The 20,651-nt window shown below is 39.9% G+C and overlaps 2 protein-coding genes across 2 annotated transcripts; both read left to right on the plus strand.

Moving 5' to 3' along the window:
* Positions 1-3,865: 3,865 nt before the first annotated feature.
* LOC138649527 (leukotriene B4 receptor 1-like) lies at positions 3,866-5,578 on the plus strand. Its single transcript, XM_069740000.1, has one exon. It carries the CDS (start codon positions 3,965-3,967, stop codon positions 4,982-4,984), a length of 1,020 nt encoding a protein of 339 aa, XP_069596101.1. The 5' UTR covers positions 3,866-3,964; the 3' UTR covers positions 4,985-5,578.
* An 8,741-nt stretch (positions 5,579-14,319) lies between these two features.
* On the plus strand, positions 14,320-16,031 carry LOC138649528 (leukotriene B4 receptor 1-like). The gene is made up of 2 exons (XM_069740001.1): positions 14,320-14,387; positions 14,615-16,031. The coding sequence occupies exon 2, from the start codon at positions 14,794-14,796 to the stop codon at positions 15,802-15,804; it is 1,011 nt and encodes a 336-aa protein (XP_069596102.1). The 5' UTR covers positions 14,320-14,387; positions 14,615-14,793; the 3' UTR covers positions 15,805-16,031.
* Positions 16,032-20,651: the final 4,620 nt, after the last annotated feature.

The following is a 20,651-nucleotide window of genomic DNA, read 5'->3' on the forward strand; positions in this document are numbered from 1 at the left end:
CGCCCTCTCAATATCAGGGACTACATAAAAGGCCATTGAATAGAAAAGGTAATCCAAAGACCCACACGGAGACTCACAAGCTGGAGTGGTTGAGATAGAAGAGACTTCCTTATAGGAGTTTAAAGAGATTTTTGGGGGAGAACTTGGTGAGTCACAATATTGAGGAGCGTAAAAATGTATGCCTTATAGATTTTTGCTTGATTAATCTTACATAAAGCTTTTTTTTTATTTAAATAGAATTTTTTTCTGATTTATTAAAAAAAGTTGATATATATAGTAAACATATTTTATGAATATGTTTTGGTAGGTGGACAGGGCATTGGGCAACATCGGGCTATGGGAGAATACAGAATGGACAGTTCTTTTAGCAGTGATGGGGGGCAAAATAATCATTTATGAAATGCTTGATTATGACTAAGTAGTTACTTGTTGTTTTGCTTGGGAAAGTCATGAAGCCATGCACAAACATTTCAAAATTGTGCCAATTTTTGGTAAAATCGTATTCCATTTTTTTTTTAGTTGGTGCACTTCTGTCAACATTTATTTGCTAGGTTTGACTTAACCCTGTGTTTGTCTACCCATTTTGGTATATATAATTTGTTATTATCTATATCATATCAAATTATTAATTTAATTTACTATATTCATTTCATTGTCCAGTTTATAGGTTTCTTTCTAATTATCCAACAGTGCGAACTGACCGAGTGATTTATAAACACGGTCAAGCTTTAGCCAATATGTGAGAGTGGCACAGAATATATATATACCTTCAGAGTTTATAAAAGCTTCCAATGGTTACCCAACCTACATGACTGTGGTGTACCATTAATAGAAGCAGACCATATGGCAGCTATGGAGCCCATGAGTCGTGATCGTCCGATGCTGGATGGGACTGCTTCAGTTTCTACTTCTACAGTTTCAAAAAGTAAATGTGTCTGGTATTACAGAATATGGAAGCCTTGTAAATCCTGAAAAAAACAAGACCGAATGCGTGTAGGGTCTTAACAGCAATTTGGTACTAAACTGTATCATGGCACAGTATATCTGCACTTTTATGAAATGTTAGTTTTCTGAAATATCAAAAGGTTTCATCAGTGGGGGTCCAATTGCTGAGACCCCATCACTAAAAAGAAGGAACAGATTTGAATATCCAGTACTATTCTACAAAAAAACTGAAATTAAGTTTAACCCCTATCTGACCTCGGACGGGATAGTACGTCCGAGGTCAGATCCCCTGCTTTGATGCGGGGCTCCGCGGTGAGCCCGCATCAAAGCCGGGACATGTCAGCTGTTTTGAACAGCTGACATGTGCCCGTAATAGGCGCGGGCAGAATCGCGATCTGCCCGCACCTATTAACTAGTTAAATGCCGCTGTCAATCGCAGACAGCGGCATTTAACTACCGCTTCCGTCACATGATCGGGGGTCGGCAATGCATCTCCATTGTAACCATAGAGGTCCTTGAGACCTCTATGGTTACTGATCGCCGGTGGCTGTGAGAGCCACCCTGTGGTCGGCGCCCACAGCACACCTCCATTTCTGCTACATAGCAGCGAACAGCAGATAGCTGCTATGTAGCAGAGCCGATCGCGTTGTGCCTGCTTCTAGCCTCCCATGGAGGCTATTGAAGCATGGCAAAAGTAAAAAAAAAAAGTTGAAAAAAATGTTAAAAAAATAAAAAAAATATAAAAGTTTAAATCACCCCCCTTTCGCCCCAATCAAAATAAATCAATAAAAAAAATATAAAATCTACACATATTTGGTATCGCCGCGCTCAGAATCGCCCGATCTATCAACTAAATAAAAGCATTAACCTGATCGCTAAACAGCGTAGCGGGAAAAAAATTCAAAACGCCAGAATTACGTTTTTTTGGTCGCCGTGACATTGCATTAAAATGCAAAAATGGGCGATCAAAAGAACGTATCTGCACCAAAATGCTATCATTAAAAACATCATCTCGGCACGCAAAAAATAAGCCCTCAACTGACCCCAGATCACGAAAAATGGAGACGCTACGGGTATCGGAAAATGGCACAATTTTTTTTTTCTTTAGCAAAGTTTGGAATTTTTTTTCACCACTTAGGTAAAAAATAACCTAGTCATGTTAGGTGTCTATGAACTCGTAATGACCTGGAGAATCATAATGTCAGGCCAGTTTTAGCATTTAGTGAACCTAGCAAAAAAGCCAAACAAAAAACAAGTGTGGGATTGCACTTTTTTTGCAATTTCACCGCACTTGGAATTTTTTTCCCGTTTTCTAGTACACGACATGCTAAAACCAATGATGTCGTTCAAAAGTACAACTCGTCCCACAAAAAATAAGCCCTCACATGGCCAAATTGACGGAAAAATAAAAAAGTTTTGGCTCTGGGAAGGAGGGGAGTGAAAAACGAACACGGAAAAACGAAAAATCCCAAGGTCATGAAGGGGTTAATGACTCTCTATTGAGTCCATTTTCAGTCTAGGAGAAAAACAGATCAAAACTGTAGACATGTTTCTCTGTGAGTCATCTCTTTGCTAAAGTGCACTTTAAAAAAAATGTACCTGGTCATGAAGGGATGAAGCGTCTTGTCTGGAAGTAGCTAAATTAACTTAAAATATTTTAGTTCCTGTTTTTCTCTATAAATATCCACAAATACACTGTTTTTACTATTTACGGTGTTTCGGAACAGCTTTTCTCATAGATAAAACTGATCTGCTCCGGTATGTAATATCTTATTACAAAACAATGAACAACAAGCTATCCAGAAGCATGGACATATTGATGTGACTTTATAGATGCTCTGGTGATGTTTGGTGACCATAATGGGAAAGATTTTGTCAACTGGTAAAAGTAAAAATGGGCCCTTCCTTTACGATGTCAGTCCAGAAAGGTTTTTGTTTTTCCTGTCAAGTCCTTTCCATGACACTATGGTCAATGCAATTCCTTTGGAGTGGGGAGACTCGCACAGTTTCTCGTAACCCATTAATCAAAGGGGATGAGACCAACTTGACCTTGGTCCTGTCTCTCTAATAGCCCAACATTTTCAGCCCTTATATGTATCCCCTTGCTAACGATCATTGGGTTGACATAAAGGTCTTCAGTATTCTAGAAGTTAAGAAAAATATTGTTGGTGGTCAAAATGTTGTTAAAGTCCTTCATTTTTACTAAAAACAAAAAACTTGAAAATGGTTCACATATTGGAACCGAAACGTTGCCACTTATAAATAAACAATCAGCTTTCGTAAACTCTTTTGGAGTACTGCCTTCAGGTTTTCTTTATCTGGATGGTTTGTTCTGTACCAGTGGGAACCTTTGCACCCTGATTTTTTCTATTTTTCTAAATCCCTTATTTTTATTTCCCCTCCAAGTTCCATCACTGGCATTGCTAGGCATGATGGGTAACTCTAAAGATATCAACCTATCATAAGTATTGAGTACAGAGGAGAGAGATAACTTTTAGTGTTGGTGATGTACCTACTTGAGTACATTGCCTGGATTGGCAAGTTTCTCTTCACATAATAAGGGACATTTTTATAGCTATACATTAGTCAATTGGCAAATTGTTTCGCATTTAACTGCTTTTTCATAATAATGAAAATTCCATTAATATCTGCTTTTCAAACTTCGGCAGAAGGACATCTCTATTTTTACATTTTTACTAATAAAAGTCTTAAATGAAAAGAATTGTTGGGGCAAATATGCCCAAAGAAAAACCTTTATGTATTTTGAAGCCTGGTCATTATTTGTGTCCTATAGAAATGTCATCCATGTAAAATAGATTTAAGTAAAAATTGCATTTTTGGCCTAAATCAGATTTATATATATTCTTTTTGTTTCAGAATAAAATAACTTTTACTCTTCGAAAAACAAAAGAACATCAATAATTGTATGGCATACAAGAAAAAGCAGGAACATTATTTTTTTCACCAGTACGGAACTACACAATTGAATTAAGAAACCCAAATATTTGTAAATGCAGAAATGATTTATTGTAACCTTTCTGAAGAATTCGATCAGAGTCCGCACTATATCGCTATGAAGTCTATTGGTTCATGCACTTTACTGTCTTTGGCTTTCATTGTCGGGATTCCAGGAAACATATTAGTAATGTGGAGCATATATGGAAAGATGAAGAATATTTCCGTCACTATGCTTTTAATCGGAAACCTCGCTCTCGCGGACTTCCACATTCTGTTATTCCTACCTATTTGGATATATTCATTTGCAGTTAACGAATGGATATTTGGACTGGTGTTTTGCAAGATTTTGCTATATGTCATCTACACCAATTTGTACGTTAGTATCTTCCTCATAACTCTGTTGAGTATAGAGCGGTTCTTGGCTGTATTTCGACCATATTATCTTCAGAGATGGACCAGACGACGCGTTTTTCAAAAACTTACCATTTTAATTTGGATTACAGCCGCTCTACTTGGTGTTCATTCTCTTCCATTCTATAAACCAAATCAACGTGAACAAGCTTTCCAGTGCATTTTACATGAATATAACAGTGATACGCAAAAAGTAATTCTACTTGTTTTGGAAACCTGTGTTGGATTCTTGGTTCCATTCTGCATCATTATCATCTGCTACGTCTACTTATGGAGAAAACTCAAGAAAATGAAATTTGTGGGCAGACGTAAATCAGATAAAATAATCGTCATTGTGGTGGGAGCTTTTGTCATGTGTTGGATTCCACATCATATATTTAATATTCTTAATATCATCTCTGTTTTTGATGGCTCCTGCAGATTAGAAGGAATTGTGGACTTGGGAGGAAGTATTTCGGGAGCTTTGGTGTTTATAAACAGTGCTTTGAATCCTATTTTTTACTTTTATTATGCATTTAGAATGAAAAGTCCTACCAATATTCTCAAGCTAAAAATGTTTTTTGAGAAAATTGGAGGAACAGAGACAGAACAGAAGCCAAGTGAAATTGATGAAAATACCATGGACAAAACCAATATTGATAACAGTGCTGTGGTTGCTTCTAACATTTAAGGTGCCTAAAAACTTCAACACCTCTTCTGTGAGCACTTTTTCAGTTGAACGTTATTCTTCCCAACCACCCAATACACCTACATGATTGGTTTGGCCAAGATTTTGCCTTCTCAATTGGGAGAAACCCCAAAAGAATAGTCACTGAAAATCAACATGTGGATCCTTCTGTTCCCTTAGATCAGTGTTCCCCAAGTCCGGTCCTCAAGAGCCACCAACAGGTCATGTTTTCAGGATTTCCTTAGTATTGCACAGGTGATAATTGCATCACCTGGACATGCAAGCATTCAATGAGCTGTGCAATACTAAGGAAATCCTCACAACATGACCTGTTGGTGGCTCTTGAGGAACGGAGTTGGGGAACACTGCCTTAGATCATCTATCTGAAGCGCGTCAAGGGTCCCCTATACACAATTGAAAAATATAATTTTAAAGGTTATTGGTATTAGATTTTGCGATGGGATCGTTGATCCAGGGAACTAGTTTAATTGCAGTATGTAAAGTCAAGAAGGAATTTTTCCCCTTTTATGGATTGGATTGATAAGGATTGTAGGGAAGGGGATAAGCACACACAACTAACAAATAATATAATTTTATGCTCACACATTGTAAAAATCCTTGTAATAAAAGTGTATATAATTTTTATAAAATGTGGATCACATGTTGAGTGAAATGTGCAGTGTATTACTCACCTGTAGGCGGATTAGAAGGATTAGAAGGAGGTAAACAGCTGGAAAAAATTTCAGACATTCTTCTTCACAGGAATCAATCTCAGTTTAGTTATGGAGCAATAATTACAGATAAATGTATGTTTATGGTACCAGAACAGAGCACAATAAAGTAATACTATATAGTAATATTGTTTGAGAACCAAACTCGCAACATACAGCATGAGCAACACTGTAATTATATAATGATAAAGTTTATAGTTTAACACATATAAAGTTTATAGTTTTGTGCATGGAAGTTTTGAAACTTGTGTGTAAAGGATATAGTTAGTTTACCAAATCAAACAACCGATCATGAACTAAACTCATTACATAAACACAGGACCAGAATCAAGCTAACTAGATGAATGCTGTGATAGAACTAAGCACATTACAATTTTTTTAATGAAATCCAGCATTTGACAAAAATATGTTGCAGTGCCTGAACAAAAATCCTTTATCAAAACTAAGTACAATATCTAAATACAGCACCAAGACTAAGCTCAATATAAAGATACTGTATCAGAACCTAGCTCAGTACATACAGTACTAAAACTAAACAACGTACAAAAATTCTGCTTCAGTCCTAAGTTCAATACATGAATACAGAACTAGTACAATTTTTTATAGCCAAATATTGAATTGGAACCACGCTCATTGCATACCTTCTGGCTATGAAAGGATCATGATGCACAGAAGACCGTGGGCCTCCTGATCCAAACTTGACAGCCTTAAATATATGTATGTCACAATGAAAATGCAGTTCAATTCTCAGGAAGCTATGTTGATTCACATATAGCTAGGTGAGAAAAGAGTCAGTATAACTTGTGATTTCATCATTTGTAGTGATGAGTGAGTATACTCGTTGCTTGTGTCTCCCCGAGCATGCTCGGGTGATCTCCGAGTATTTGGAAGTGCTCGGAGAATTAGTTTTCATCACCTCAGCTGCATGATTTACGGCTGCTAGACAGGCTGAATACATGTGAGGAATGCCGGTTTGTTAGGGAATTCCTACATGTATTCAGGCTGTCCAGAAGCCGTAAATCATGCAGCTGAGGCGATGTAAACTACATCTTCGAGCACATCTAAATACTCGGAGATCACCCAAGTGTGCTCAGGGAGACCAGAGCAACAATGCTACTCGCTCATCACTAATCATTTACACATCAGCTCTTTTTCAGAGCTTCAGCCCAGTGGGGTGGTTCTTAGTGACTGACAACTATCTCTATATGCACACTTAAACAAAGAAAGCTTGGACAGCATGAATAAGAGTCTGGTTGGTGGCCGGGATAACTTTCTCTGCTATGCTCTGGAGTTTCAGAGAAAATATAAATAGAAGATCCAGTCAGGAATGATAGTTGGACACCAGACTAGTCTCCTGGACAGCTCTTCTGATGCTGTAGGTGCTTGACTAGTCTCTTCCTCCTGTGTAAAAAGTGATAAACCTATCAATCACCTGCTGCAAAGATGAGTAGAACCCGGCTTGGGGTCGTGCCAAACTTATCACGTCTCTGACCGGAGCATTTCAGAGAATAAAATATGTGGCTATAATTTTGGTTTGGGCAGCATACATCACATGACAGGTTCCCTTTAAGTAGTTAAATATTTTTAGACAAATTTCACTAACTCTGCTAACTGTATTTTAGATTTTCCACTGTTTATGGCAGTACATTTTAGAAACTTTGTAGTGATTACTTCCTTTTACTGGCAAAGTAAAATATAATGTCTGGGAACAAATTCAAGTGGGGATGAAAAAAATGATACCACAAAGGAGGAAGTGGTGGGTTGCAACTATTAACTATTAAAAACACTAAAAAGCAAAGTAACCTGGTCTAGCTCTTGAAGCACAAAAATACATCTCAGTTAGACGAAAGCCACAATGTCTCACTCAGCAGCAAACAGTGCTGAATTCAAAATCATGATACAGGAAAGATAAAAATCTTTGTACCGTGTTAAGGTACCGTTACACTTAACGACTTACCAATGATCACGACCAGCGATACGACCTGGCCGTGATCATTGGTAAGTCGTTGTGTGGTCGCTGGGGAGCTGTCAGACAGACAGCTCTCTTCAGTGACCAACGATCAGGGGAACGACTTCGGCATCGTTGAAACTGTCTTCAACGATGCCGAAGTCTCTGGGTAACCAGGGTAAACATCGGGTTACTAAGTGCAGCGCTTAGTAACCCGATATTTACCCTGGTTACCATTGTAAAAGTAAAAAAAAAAAAACACTACATATTCACATTCCGATGTCTGTCACGTCCCCCGCCGTCAGCTTCCCGCACTGACTGTCAGCCGTAAAGCAGAGCACAGCGGTGACGTCACCGATGTGCTCTGCTTTACGGCCAGCGCTGACAGTCAGTGCAGGGAAGCTGACGGCGGGGGACGTGACAGACATCGGAATGTGAGTATGTTTTTTTTTTTTTTTAAACTTTTACAGTGGTAACCAGGGTAAATATCGGGTTACTAAGCGCGGCCCTGCGCTTATTAACCCGATATTTACCCTGGTTACAAGTGAACACATTGCTGGATCGGCGTCACACACGCCCAACCAGCGATGACAGCGGGTGATCAGCGACCAAAAAAAGGTCCTGATCATTCCCCAGCGACCAACGATCTCCCAGCAGGGGCCTGATCGTTGGTCGCTGTCACACATAACGAGATCGTTAGCGGGATCGTTGCTACGTCACAAAAAGCGTGTGTGTTGCAACGATTTCGTTAACGAAATCATTATGTGTGAAGGTACCTTTAGCCAGTAGACAGAAAATATTTAGAATTGAGAGTCCTCAGTGGTTGATACCTTTTAACGGCTAACTGAAAACAAGATAACATATTGCAAGCTTTCGAGACTACTCAGGTCTCTTCATCAAGCATAATCTAGACATATCATCAAGACATAATCTATGCCTGATGAAGAGACTTGAGTAGACTCGAAAGCTTGGAATTTGTAACCATGTTTTCAGTTAACCATTAAAAAGGTATCAACCACTGAGGACTCCCAATTCAGAACTCAACATTCACATTCCATCTGTTCGCGCCGGATATTGTGCATAACTACCATTGATTTTATACATACACACTGTTAGGGTTGGCGGAACACACCGAATATATTTATTAGATGAGATAGGTGCGGTCGCAACCCGGGATCCACCGTGCAGGAAAGAACCTGCTGCTAAGTAAGGCGTGAAGTAAATTAGTCTAAACGTACTCTGTTACTTCACAGAGCCCATAGTAAAGAGAACGCTGTGCCCTGTTTAGCTCACAGGGAACACAGCTACTGAGTAGAGCCGACAGTGGTCATGCAGTCCCAACCAAACATGCTGCTCCTCTCCGGGTGAGCCGGAGTTATAATGGCTATTAGCCAGCCCTGAATTCACCCATGAGAAACTCCTCGCCGGAGATGCCAGCAGTCTAGGGGCTTATTTCAGCTGGGTCCCTGACTGCATACACACAAAAACTCCTCGCCAGAGGTGCCAGCATTCTAGGGGCTTATTTCAGCCGGGTCCCTGACCACACACACGACCATACTGGCGCTGAGCTCGTACATATTTGATACTAGCGCATGGCCGTGCGGTCATGAGAACCTTTTATAGCTGCAGTAACTTCAGGACCTTCCTAGAAGGACCAATGGAAGGCTGCCACAGAACTTGATCAGATACAGGGCCTTCCTGGAGGACCAATGTAAGTTGCTGCAGTACCTGGGCATGTGACCCTGGACCTCCACTTAGAGATCTTACCCTGGGCATGCTCAGTGTGTGCAAAGCAGGACTTAGTCCCAGAAAAGCCTGCTCGTCGCAGACCAGTGCAGGGTACAATAGCAGAGCCTGGAGAGGTAGCAGTAACCCTTTGCACAGTATCAGATGCAATGAGGCGCTGGGACCGATGTCTCCGCTGAGCAGTCTACACTGCGTCCGATGCAGAATGGGAGACCGCAGCAGACACGGCTCGAGATTCCCCCTGTGCAGCGGCGGGAACTCGACTCCTAACACACACTAACCTTGAGTCATTCACTAATACATCTATGTGCTTACAGAGTCTTTGTTATCAAAATAACAATATATTGAATGGGCGCTGCTAGCTCTGGATTATAAGTAAAAATGCAGCTGATGGTATTGAGAGATAAATAGTCATGAGGGACAAAGGACATGGTCCGAAATGCGCGTCGGGGAGTGCGCCGCACTTGAACCAAGGACGACCCTTGTAATCATCTTGCCTTTCTATTCATGTCCCTATTATAGGATCTATATAGGTGCTGTTTCCTTTGTTCTACATATACTGAATGCGCAAAAAATCTTTGCACAATATTGGCAATGCCTATCTCTACTTTAGAGCTATTACTTTTGAGCTATTTTCCTAACATACATTTTAAGCTATTTTCCTAACATACATTTCTATCTTCTAGCCTCACACTGATGTGTACTTGATTTCTACATCGTGATCCACAATTGTTTGACAGATACCTCCAATTTGCTTACAGACATCTAAACCCTGATAGTGAACGTATGGTATAAGTCAAACAACATTTTTTTGTGAACAAGCCTACACCCGAAGGAACCAGACTTCTGGAAGAAATTCCTCTTCAAATTCTCTTTAATATAAGTAAACATTGCTTCAGTCTTGGAGAGAAAGTGGATAAACTCTCCCATTGAATGGCTAAGTACAGAGAAAAAAAAGGTATGGCACATCTGATGTAGTCTTTTGGCCATCTCTTTGGAAAAGACATGAGCAAAGTCTTGATAAAGAAAAGGCAAGTTAGAGGAAATGGATAAGAGTAGAGTTAAAGAGAAGGTGGTTTGGGTAGAGCTTTGAGGCAACTTTGAAGACAAGAAGATCCTCATTGGGTCATCTGGTTGGAAGATCAATCAATAACTGGAGCCTATAGCCTTAGCTATGGAAGTCCCAGGAGCACCAGTGTCCTCAATGTGTGGTGCTCCAACTCGAAAAGTCCCCTTCTCATGCAAAACTGAATATGACCTTCAGGAATTGTGGATCCATTTGCTGTTAAAACTTTCAGAATCATCATCAGAGTAACTAAAGGAATCTTCAGCCTTTTGGCTAATTAGAAGTTGATAACATTTTTTGCAGCTCCGTAAACAAATAGCGACTGGTCCTGTGAATATTGAGGAACTGAAGATAATAGTCAGTCCCAATGAGTTTGTCGTTGGTGAAATATAGTATTAACCTAAGCGTGATTATTACTAATTGTAATGGATCCGTGAAAAACACATGGAATTACCTTCTACGGACCTCGAGACAATATATCTACTTCTTTTATGGTGCTGAACCTTCTAGAATTATGTTGCACAAAATATATAAAACATACATACAATAACTAGACTTCTTAGTAACTTATCTTGAAATTGTACCCCACAGACAATTTTTTATGATTTTCTTATGTTGATATTAATACATCATCCCACTTTGATCCTTTTGCTTTTGACATTTGAATCTTTATATACATTTTTGTTAGGCTTGGTGAGGACTCTGTGTCTTGGTCAAAGCATTGCAGATGTTTGTTAAAAATGATCAATTCTTTATTGAAACATTTGAGTACTGGATCTGGACTCTTTGAGTTGCCAGAGCCTGTTGGGATGTGTGGCGTTGCGCCAACTGTTTGTGTTGGGGAACACTTGCTTGGCAGCGGATTAACGTAGTCAGGCAGGTTTTGTTCACACAAAACAGTCCATACGGTTTATTGAAACGTCATAAACAGCTCCTTATGCCAGGTTGCATATCACCGGCTTACACATAGTCCGTTACTTCATCACGTATGGCTTTACAAGGCATTCACTAGTCAAACCTGTCTCTCTCCAGTCACCGAGTGACTTCGGTAACTGTCCTTTGTCAGTGCACATAGTTTTTTTCCCTTACCTGGGGTTACCTCTAAGGAGCTCCACTCCACAAGCTGACTCCTTGTCAGTCCTGGCTTCGACAACACAGAAGCCGTCCCAGGCTCTGCAGGTACATGGTCTCATCAGGTGCTTCCAGGAAGTCTCCACTCACAGGAGCTTCCAACACCGACCATCCAGGTCCACGATCTCTTCACGTGCTCTTCAGGAAGTCTCCACTCACCAGAGCTGCCAACACAGACCTGACCTCTTTCAGGACCTACAACACAGACCATTCAAGTCCATACACTCTGAGCATGTGACCAGACCTCAGTCACATTATATGGTTGTAACCACCCCCCATGGATGGGCGGTGCATGTGTGGTTAGTCAATTCCTGCCCAGCTCTTTGACTAACCCTATAAGCCCCCCTTATAAGTAAACACAACAAACACTTGTGGAACTATAAGCCCCAGCATAAACATAGAATTTTGGGCTTACAGCGCAGAGAACCTCTGCGACACATACCGGCCATTTACAATAATGCCAGTCTCTAATTCACCATCATAATTGTGCCTCCAAGTGCAATCTGAAGCGCACACATAGTGCCCCCTAGCTGTAACAGGGGTCACTGCATCACAGATGTCATATAGAAGTAGGGTAAGGAAGTGGTTAGCTTGAAACTAAAAATAATTATTTAGTTCCCTTTTTATATATATATTACTACCAGCAAGCAAATGATAGAATATTCTCGGCAGCTCTCCTTCTGGATGTGACACATCTGCTTAGTAAGTATTTCTATTCTTTAGAATAATGAACTTGACACAACTTTTTTCTCAACATAGACACATAACACACTTTTTTTGTGAGGCAAGGTGTAGTTTTGAATGGCATCAATCATTTTGCCATAAAATTTCCTGAAAAATGTGAAAAAAATACCAAGTGGGGTATAATGATAAAAACATTTAATTCCACTATTGTTTTGTAACGGCCAAGAAAGAGTCCGATGACAGCAATATCAAACTTCCATCGATTCTTTTTTTTCTACTTCAGTTATGAAAAAAATATATATTGTTTTCTTTTATTTTAATTTTTGTTGCCATTTTCTGAGTTACATTTTTATTTTTCCGTTGATGAAACGGAGTGTGGGCTTGTTCTTGTATAGTCAACCAATGTATTTGTTAATATCAATTTGAGGTACATATGAGGTTCTCATCACTTATTATTGAATTTTGTTTAGGGAGGTAAGGTGATCAAACAACAGAATTCTGCCATTAAGATTTTTCATTACTGTGTTTACCAAATGGGATAATTTACATTTTGGTAGATCGGACCGTTATGAATGCAATACTAAATATGTTTTTTCGACATTTTTAATGATTAGAATTTTTATACTTTTTAAAAAAAAAACATTTTTTGACTTTTCCATCATGAGTTACTCTATATCTTACTGATGTATTTAAGGATGGTTTATATCTATGGACATAGTATCCAGAACAATCTAATATCCTGAGGACTGAGCCTTTGTCTATATCTATAGATATCTAATCAGTATATAGAGTTGTTTGATATTTGCGTATTGGTATTTGATCATATAAATTGTAGTGGCACCTACAAACCCTCTGTCTCCAGATATTGTTTATGATATTTATTTTGCAACCCCTGGGGTATTGGTTTATTAGGGATTCCAAGGAATAGCTGTCGTGGAGCGGGGGCACCATATCCGCTGACCAGTAGGGTGCCAACCTCCGCTGTGTAGGCAGGGCACAGTGTAGGTTTAGTACAGAGGGGTTTATGTAATTTGCATCAAATAATCTTTTCTCATCACTGTGCAGATAGGCCACTATTCCTGACCTTATAGACATCTTCCTGCTTTTTTTCACTGCCCCTTCAGCAATTAGTGTGATTGAGGGGTCCTCTTTGGACAACTCGGCTATGCATTTGTCACCTACACACAGGATATTATGGTCAGCCATCGTTGAACGGGGGCGCCATTCTCGTATTTTCTTATAGGGTGCCAACCTTCACTGATAGGTTCAGGGATTATTGTTAGGGTGGACCTAGTATGCACTTTTTGTATGGTATGTGTTATTACATGTTGTTTGTCCCTTTTTATGATTTAATAATAAAGGTTTAACTTTTTATCTGTCTATAATGAGGTTTTTTATGATAGCTTCATCCATTTCTGCAACATAACTTGGAAATTTACCTCTTCAATCAACAGAGCAGCAGTTGGATCAAATATCTTCACTGGAGTTGAACCATATCACAACATCTCCAGATTAACACAACTATTCATGTCTCTGTTAGCTCCCATTCCAGAATGACCCTGTTTATGTTCTTTCGTGTTCAACTCTAGAGCATCTTCTATTTTTCACAATAATATAAAAGTTCTAGAAGAAAGGGAATTTCCATCTGGAAGCTTCATGGAACATTCACAGGATGTGCCATAAATGTCTGATGCTGGTCCACCTCCACGACCAATACTTATTTTGAGATTGGGGACCCATCGTGCATCATAAGTAATGGAAGGGTGGACGCACATGCACTTTTTGCTTTATTCGCATCTGTATAAGTTCCAAAAATTGCTAGTGAAGTACAGTCTACAATTTTTGTGACCCTATAGAATTGAATAGAAAACCATGAATGTACATTTATCTTTCTGTTTCCAGTGGCGCAGGATGGTTCCCTGAGAATGTTTTTAACCAGTTGGAATTAAAATTTGTGTTTTAACCCATATGTTTTTGTTGATGGAACCACCACAGATCTTCTCATGTGATTCGTAGCTGCTTCACCTAAGACCAGACTAAGCACCCACTATTGCATGACTCACACCCAAAATTGAAGATCCATATCTGGTCGAATATTAGGTACAACCACAGGCGGTGAGCCGATTTCTTCCCATCTATATTTTTATATTTTAACTATCTTTTCATGCCCAGTTGGGTGAAAAGTGTCATATATTAGCTAAGTTTGTCCTTGAATAAGGGTTTATTCATACAAACTTAGTTTTTACACTTTTTGTTGTTTTTTTTCCCCCAAATTGCATTATTAGACTAAAGTATATTTATTTGTATGTATTCTTTTTTTTTTTTAGAACAAAAGAAATTCCATCGATCCTGAAAAAAATTGATTCCAAGAAAGTCAACTCTTCGCATGACATTCTACAAAGAAAATAATTCAGAATTTTTTGCAACTTTTTATTAAACAATTTTTAGTTAGTACTGAGCTACAATTTGGTTTTTAGGAAGAAACCAAATATTTGTGAATACGGAAATGTTATCATGCAATCTTTCTGCAGATATACATCAGAATCCTTCCTCAACGTCGATAAAGAATATTGGTGCATCCATGTTATTGTCTCTGGCTTTTATCATTGGGGCTCCAGGAAACATATTGGTAATGTGGTGCATTAAAAAGCTGAAAAATATTTCTGTTACTGTGCTGTTAATCGGAAACCTCGCAATCGCAGACTTCCTCATTCTTTTATCTCTACCTCTTTGGATATATACATTTGCAGTTAACGAATGGGTTTTTGGACTGGTGTTTTGTAAGATTTTGGCATATGTCATCTACACCAATTTGTATGTCAGTGTCTTTCTGATAACTCTGTTGAGTATAGAGCGGTTCTTGGCCGTATTTAGACCATTTCATCTACAGAGATGGACCCGATGCCACGTTTTTAAAAAAATTACCATATTTATTTGGATAATGTCCGCATTTCTTGGTATTCACTCCATTCCATTCTATAACCCAAATCAAAATGAACAACCTTTCCAATGCATCCTTCATGAATATAACAGCGATACGCAAAAACTAATTTTTCTTCTTTTGGAAACATCTTTTATGTTTTTGGTTCCGTTTTGCATTATTATTATCTGCTACGCCTACTTATGGAGAAAACTCAGAAAAATGAATTTGGCAAACAAATGTAAATCGGATAAAATAATCGTCATTGTGGTGGGAACGTATGTCATGTGTTGGTTTCCACATCACATATTCACCATTGTTGACATCATTTCTGTTTTTCTGGGCACCTGTAGTCTTGTAGCAATTGTCGACATTGGAGGTAATATTTCTGGAGCTTTGGTGTTTATAAACAGTTGTTTGAACCCTATTTGTTATTTTTATTATGCATTTAGAATGAAAAGCCCTTCAAAAATCATCAGGCTAAATATTGTTTTTGAGAAAATTGGAGGAACAGAGCAAAAGGCAAATGAAAATACTGAAAATACCACGGACAAAACCCATATTGACAACAGTACTATGGTTGCTTCAAATGTTTAAGGTGCCAATACTCCATTCAGCCAACAACTTTACTCCCAATCTTTCAATACACATGCAGGGCCATTTTTAGGCAAAGAGGGTCCCTGGGCAAACATTTAAAATGGTCCCATATTGCACCATCACACAGAAACGTTTCAGTTGCATTTACACACGGTTATTTCAGGCTGCTAAATGATTGCGAGAGACAATATTGAAGTTGTTTGCTTATTTCCGGCCTCTTTACACCGGCTGAGGAACAATGATGGGGACAGAATGATCACTAGTAGATCAATCTTTTCCCATACTACAGTATCTTGTTAACAGCACCCTATCACCAGTTTTCAGTGGACAATGTTATGCGGAAAACAATGATTTTTGTTCTGCCATAACCAGCCTAATCACTCAAAGAATAAGCGGCATTTTGCTTGTTTAGTATAATACACTCTCCATAGTCCTCCATATAGTATATTGTGCCCCATAGTCTTCCATATAGTAAAATATACTTCCCATAATCCTCCACATAGCATAATGCACCCCATAGTCCTTCACATAGCATAATATGCACTACAGTCCTCCATATGGTATAATACACACCCCATAGCCCTCCATATAGTAAAATACACTCTCCATAGTCCTCCATATAGTATAATACACTCCTCATAGTCCTCTATATAGTATAATACACTCCTCATAGTCCTCTATGTAGTGTAATGCACCCCCATAGTTCTCCACAAAGTACAATGCACTTCTCATAGTATAATGTACCCCATAGTTCTTCATATAGTATCATGCATTCTCCATATTCCTCGATACAGTATAATGCAGGTCCCATATAGTACATATAGTATAATGTACTGCCCATATTTCGATAGAGTAGATTGCAGCCCCCATATAGTATAATGCAACCCATAGTCCTCGATAGAGTATAATACGGCCAAACCATGGAGTATAATGCAGCCACCCCATAGTGTTATGCAGCCACTCCATAGAGTGTTATGCATCCACCCCATAGAGTATTAAGCAGCCTCCCCATAAAGTAAAATGCAGCTACCCAATAGAGTAAAATGCAGCCACCCAAAAGAGTGAAATGCAGCCACCCAAAAGAGTATAATGCAGTCCCCTATAGAATATAATGCAGCTCCTCATAGATTATAATGCAGTCCCCATCTAGAATATAATGCAGCCCCCCATCGAATGTAATGCAATCCTACATTATTATGGCCTTCCCGTACTCACTCACTGATATACTGTATATATATAAAAAATACAATACTCACCTATCTTCCTCATTGGTCTTCTGCTCCAGGCTGTGCAGAGTGTCTCAGCAGCTTCACTGCCTGGCACAGAGTATGGTGTGCGATAAAATGAAGTCATCACGCACCCACTGTGTCAGAGACAGAGGGAAATGATAGGACAGGGAGCATCAACTGATGCTCTCTCCTCCATTATTGCTTTCATCTGTAACAGCATCGAAAGGAAAGTTTTGGAGACAAGCACTGCTATCCCTCATTTGAATTCATGATGGACTAAGAAATACCAACCTTAATGCCATGTTTGACATCCTACCTGTGTACTCTATATATCATCTGATTGTCTGGTACGCACTTGCTACCGGTATACCTATTTGGGTAACCAATGATGTCTCTCTCCTTCATTGCTGTACACTTACGGTGTTACTCTCACTTTTTCCCTCATCTAAGATGGCCGCCGAGTTGCACACATGCTCAGTGGATCCTTGCTCTGCTCGCATCTACAAAGGCATCCTATCAGCACGTCGTGGGTCACTAACGTCACAGGAACTTTTTCCTTGACCACACTGTCGTTGGGAAAGTGATGCAAACGCGGTCTTGGATCGCCCCCATGCGCTCAATCATTGCAGCGGCATCGGAATTCAGCTGTGAAGGGGATATTTATAGCCCCATACACACAACAACTCACACAAGCCCCCCCAAAGAAGCCCATAGTGCGAAAACGTGCATCGGGGCTACGGACCACAGCGCATACCAATTTGCTATCTTACATGGGTAAGCACTATATCCAGCACTTTACTCACATGCAGGCATCTGTACTTTTTCACTCTGTGTTCATTCTGCTTGTAGTGTGGCTTAGGACTGTGGGTATATTATGAGACACTATTCCATGCCATTTGGCGATTATGTGAACGCACTTCTCATGTGCGCACGTTACCTCACTCATAGGTCGGCACAAAGCATTCCTGATTCTAAACACATGCAGTGAGATGAAACTGTTTTGAATCTAAAGCTAATCATTATAGTGTTATCAAATATTTTTATATGGTGCCGCTTGTCTTTTTTCATCACCATCTACACATCTGTATATGTCTTGTATTGTTGTTTATATAAATGAGAAATAAAGCTTTGTAACAATTAATAATCTGATTTCCACCCTCATTCACATAATACTTTGGGACATAATACTCCAAACCTTTTGTAGGATTCATTTATTGAAGGAGTTGCCTCTCCTTTTTTGCCTTTGTTACTTCTCCCCTATCTGGGGATTTACAATGCTCAAGAAAAATAAAGGGAACACTAAAATCCCCCATCCTAGATATCACTGAATGAAATATTCCAGTTGTAAATCTTTATTCATTACATAGTGGAATGTGTTGAGAAGAATAAAACCTAAAAATTATCAAAGTAAATCACAACTAATAACCCTTGGAGGTCTGGAGTTTGAATGATGCTCAAAATCAAAGTGGAAAATGAAGTTACAGGCTGATCCAACCTCAGCGGAAATGCCTCAAGACAAAGAAATGATGCTTAGTAATGTGTGTGGCCTCCACGTGCCTGTATGACCTCCTTACAACGCCTGGGCATGCTCCTGATGAGGTGGTGAATGGTCTCCTGAGGGATCTCCTCCCAGACCTGGACTAAAGCATCTGCCAACTCCTGGACAGACTCTGGTGCAACGTGAGGTTGGTGGATGGAGCGAGACATGATGTCCCAGATGTGCTCAATCGGATTCAGGTCTGAGGAACAGGTGGGCCAGTCCATAACTTCAATGCCTTCATCTTGCAGGAACTGCTGACAAACTCCAGCCACATGAGGTCTGGCATTGTCCTGCATTAGGAGGAACCCAGGGCCAACCGCAACCAACATATGGTCTCACAAGGGGTCTGAGGATCTCATCTCTGTACCTAATGGCAGTCAGGCTACCTCTGGCGAGCACATGGATAAATGAAATGCATATCTTCCATTCCCATGTCAAAGGACAAGGAGAGCTGAAACTTTCAAGTATTTAACCCCTTTCTGACCTCGGACGGAATAGTACGTCCGAGGTCAGAAGCCTGCTTTGATGTGGGCTCCGGCGGTGAGCCCGCATCAAAGCCAGGACATGTCAGCTGTTTTGAACAGCTGACATGTGCCCGTAATAGGCGCGGGCAGAATCGCGATCTGCCCGCGCCTATTAACTAGTTAAATGCCGCTGTCAAACGCAGACAGCGGCATTTAACTACCGCATCCGGCCAGGCGGCCGGAAAGGACGGCATCGCCGACCCCGTCACAAGATCGGAGGTCGGCGATGCTTCAGTATTGTAACCATAGAGGTCCTTGAGACCTCTATCGGTACTGATCCCCGGCAGCTGTGAGCGCCACCCTGTGGTCGGCGCTCACAGCACACCTGATTTTCTGCTACATAGCAGCGAACAGCAGATCGCTGCTATGTAGCAGAGCTGATCGTGGTGTGCCTGCTTCTAGCCTCCCATGGAGGCTATTGAAGCATGGCAAAAGTTAAAAAAAAGTTAAAAAAAATGTGAAAAAAAAAAATATATATAAAACACCGCGTCTGTCACGCCTTGCACAAGCGTCTGTCTCATATAGACCACCCCTCCATATTCATTAAGGAAGTGTATCACTATATGCCTATACTGGCAGGTCCCTTGCAAGCACCATCCACTACATGTAACTGATGAAGGTCTAATTGATGACCGAAACATTTTGTTGCTGGAAAATAAATTTACTTCCACGTACAAGTTGAGTGCCAAGTTTTATTACACACAATTTAGGTGTTGGAACCTACCTGAGCACCACAAATTATATGCTGTGCACACGTTTATCTACTAATTTGCCTCTAATAACAGTGAGAGTCGGCAGCAGCTGATTGGAGTATTCATCAACTGCCTCCTGCGCTATAAATAAATAAAATGGCGAGGGTTCCCTTGTATTTTTGATAACCAGGCAAAAAAAATGACAGCAGCGGGCTGCAACCCTCAGCTGTCAGCGTTAGCAAGGCTAGTTATCAAGAATAGAAGATAATAGAAGTTGTTTTTACATTATTTAAATAATAAAAAATTGTGTGGGGGTCCGCCATCATTTTTGACAATCAGCTCAGCTAAAGCAGACAAGGGGGGCTGGTATTCTCAGGCTGGTAAGGGGCCATGGGTATTGCCCCCCCCCCCAGCCTAAAAATAGCAACCTGCAGCCACCCAGAAAAAGCATGTCTTTTAGGTACACCAATTATGCCACTTTGCCCAATTCTTCCCACTTTCCCTGTGGTGGTGGCAAGTGGGGTTCATATTTGTGGGGTTGATGTCACCTTTGTATTGTCCGGTGACATCAAACCCCTGGATTAGCAATGGAGAGGTATCTGCAAGACAACTCTCATGTACTAATCCTATAGTTATTTTGTAAATAAACACAGCAAAAATAAAGTCCTTTATTTGAAATAAGAACAAAACACAATTTTCCTTTTTTTTTTTAAACAAACACAGTTATATTCACCTAATGCCCACTTACTTTGAAGCCCTTGTCTCCTGTAATAAAACAAAAAAAAACCATACCCCTTATACTTGCTGTTTTTTTTAAATTACAATATAACTATAGGATTAGTAATGGATAGCTGTTTTATAG

The sequence above is a fragment of the Ranitomeya imitator genome, chromosome 9 (genome assembly GCF_032444005.1).
Source record: "Ranitomeya imitator isolate aRanImi1 chromosome 9, aRanImi1.pri, whole genome shotgun sequence".
Taxonomy (NCBI): domain Eukaryota; kingdom Metazoa; phylum Chordata; class Amphibia; order Anura; family Dendrobatidae; genus Ranitomeya; species Ranitomeya imitator.

Excerpts from the sequence above, each read along its gene's own strand:
- LOC138649528 (XM_069740001.1), top strand. The coding sequence starts at position 14,794 with ATGTTATCATGCAATCTTTCTGCAGATATACATCAGAATCCTTCCTCA.
- LOC138649527 (XM_069740000.1), top strand. The coding sequence starts at position 3,965 with ATGATTTATTGTAACCTTTCTGAAGAATTCGATCAGAGTCCGCACTAT.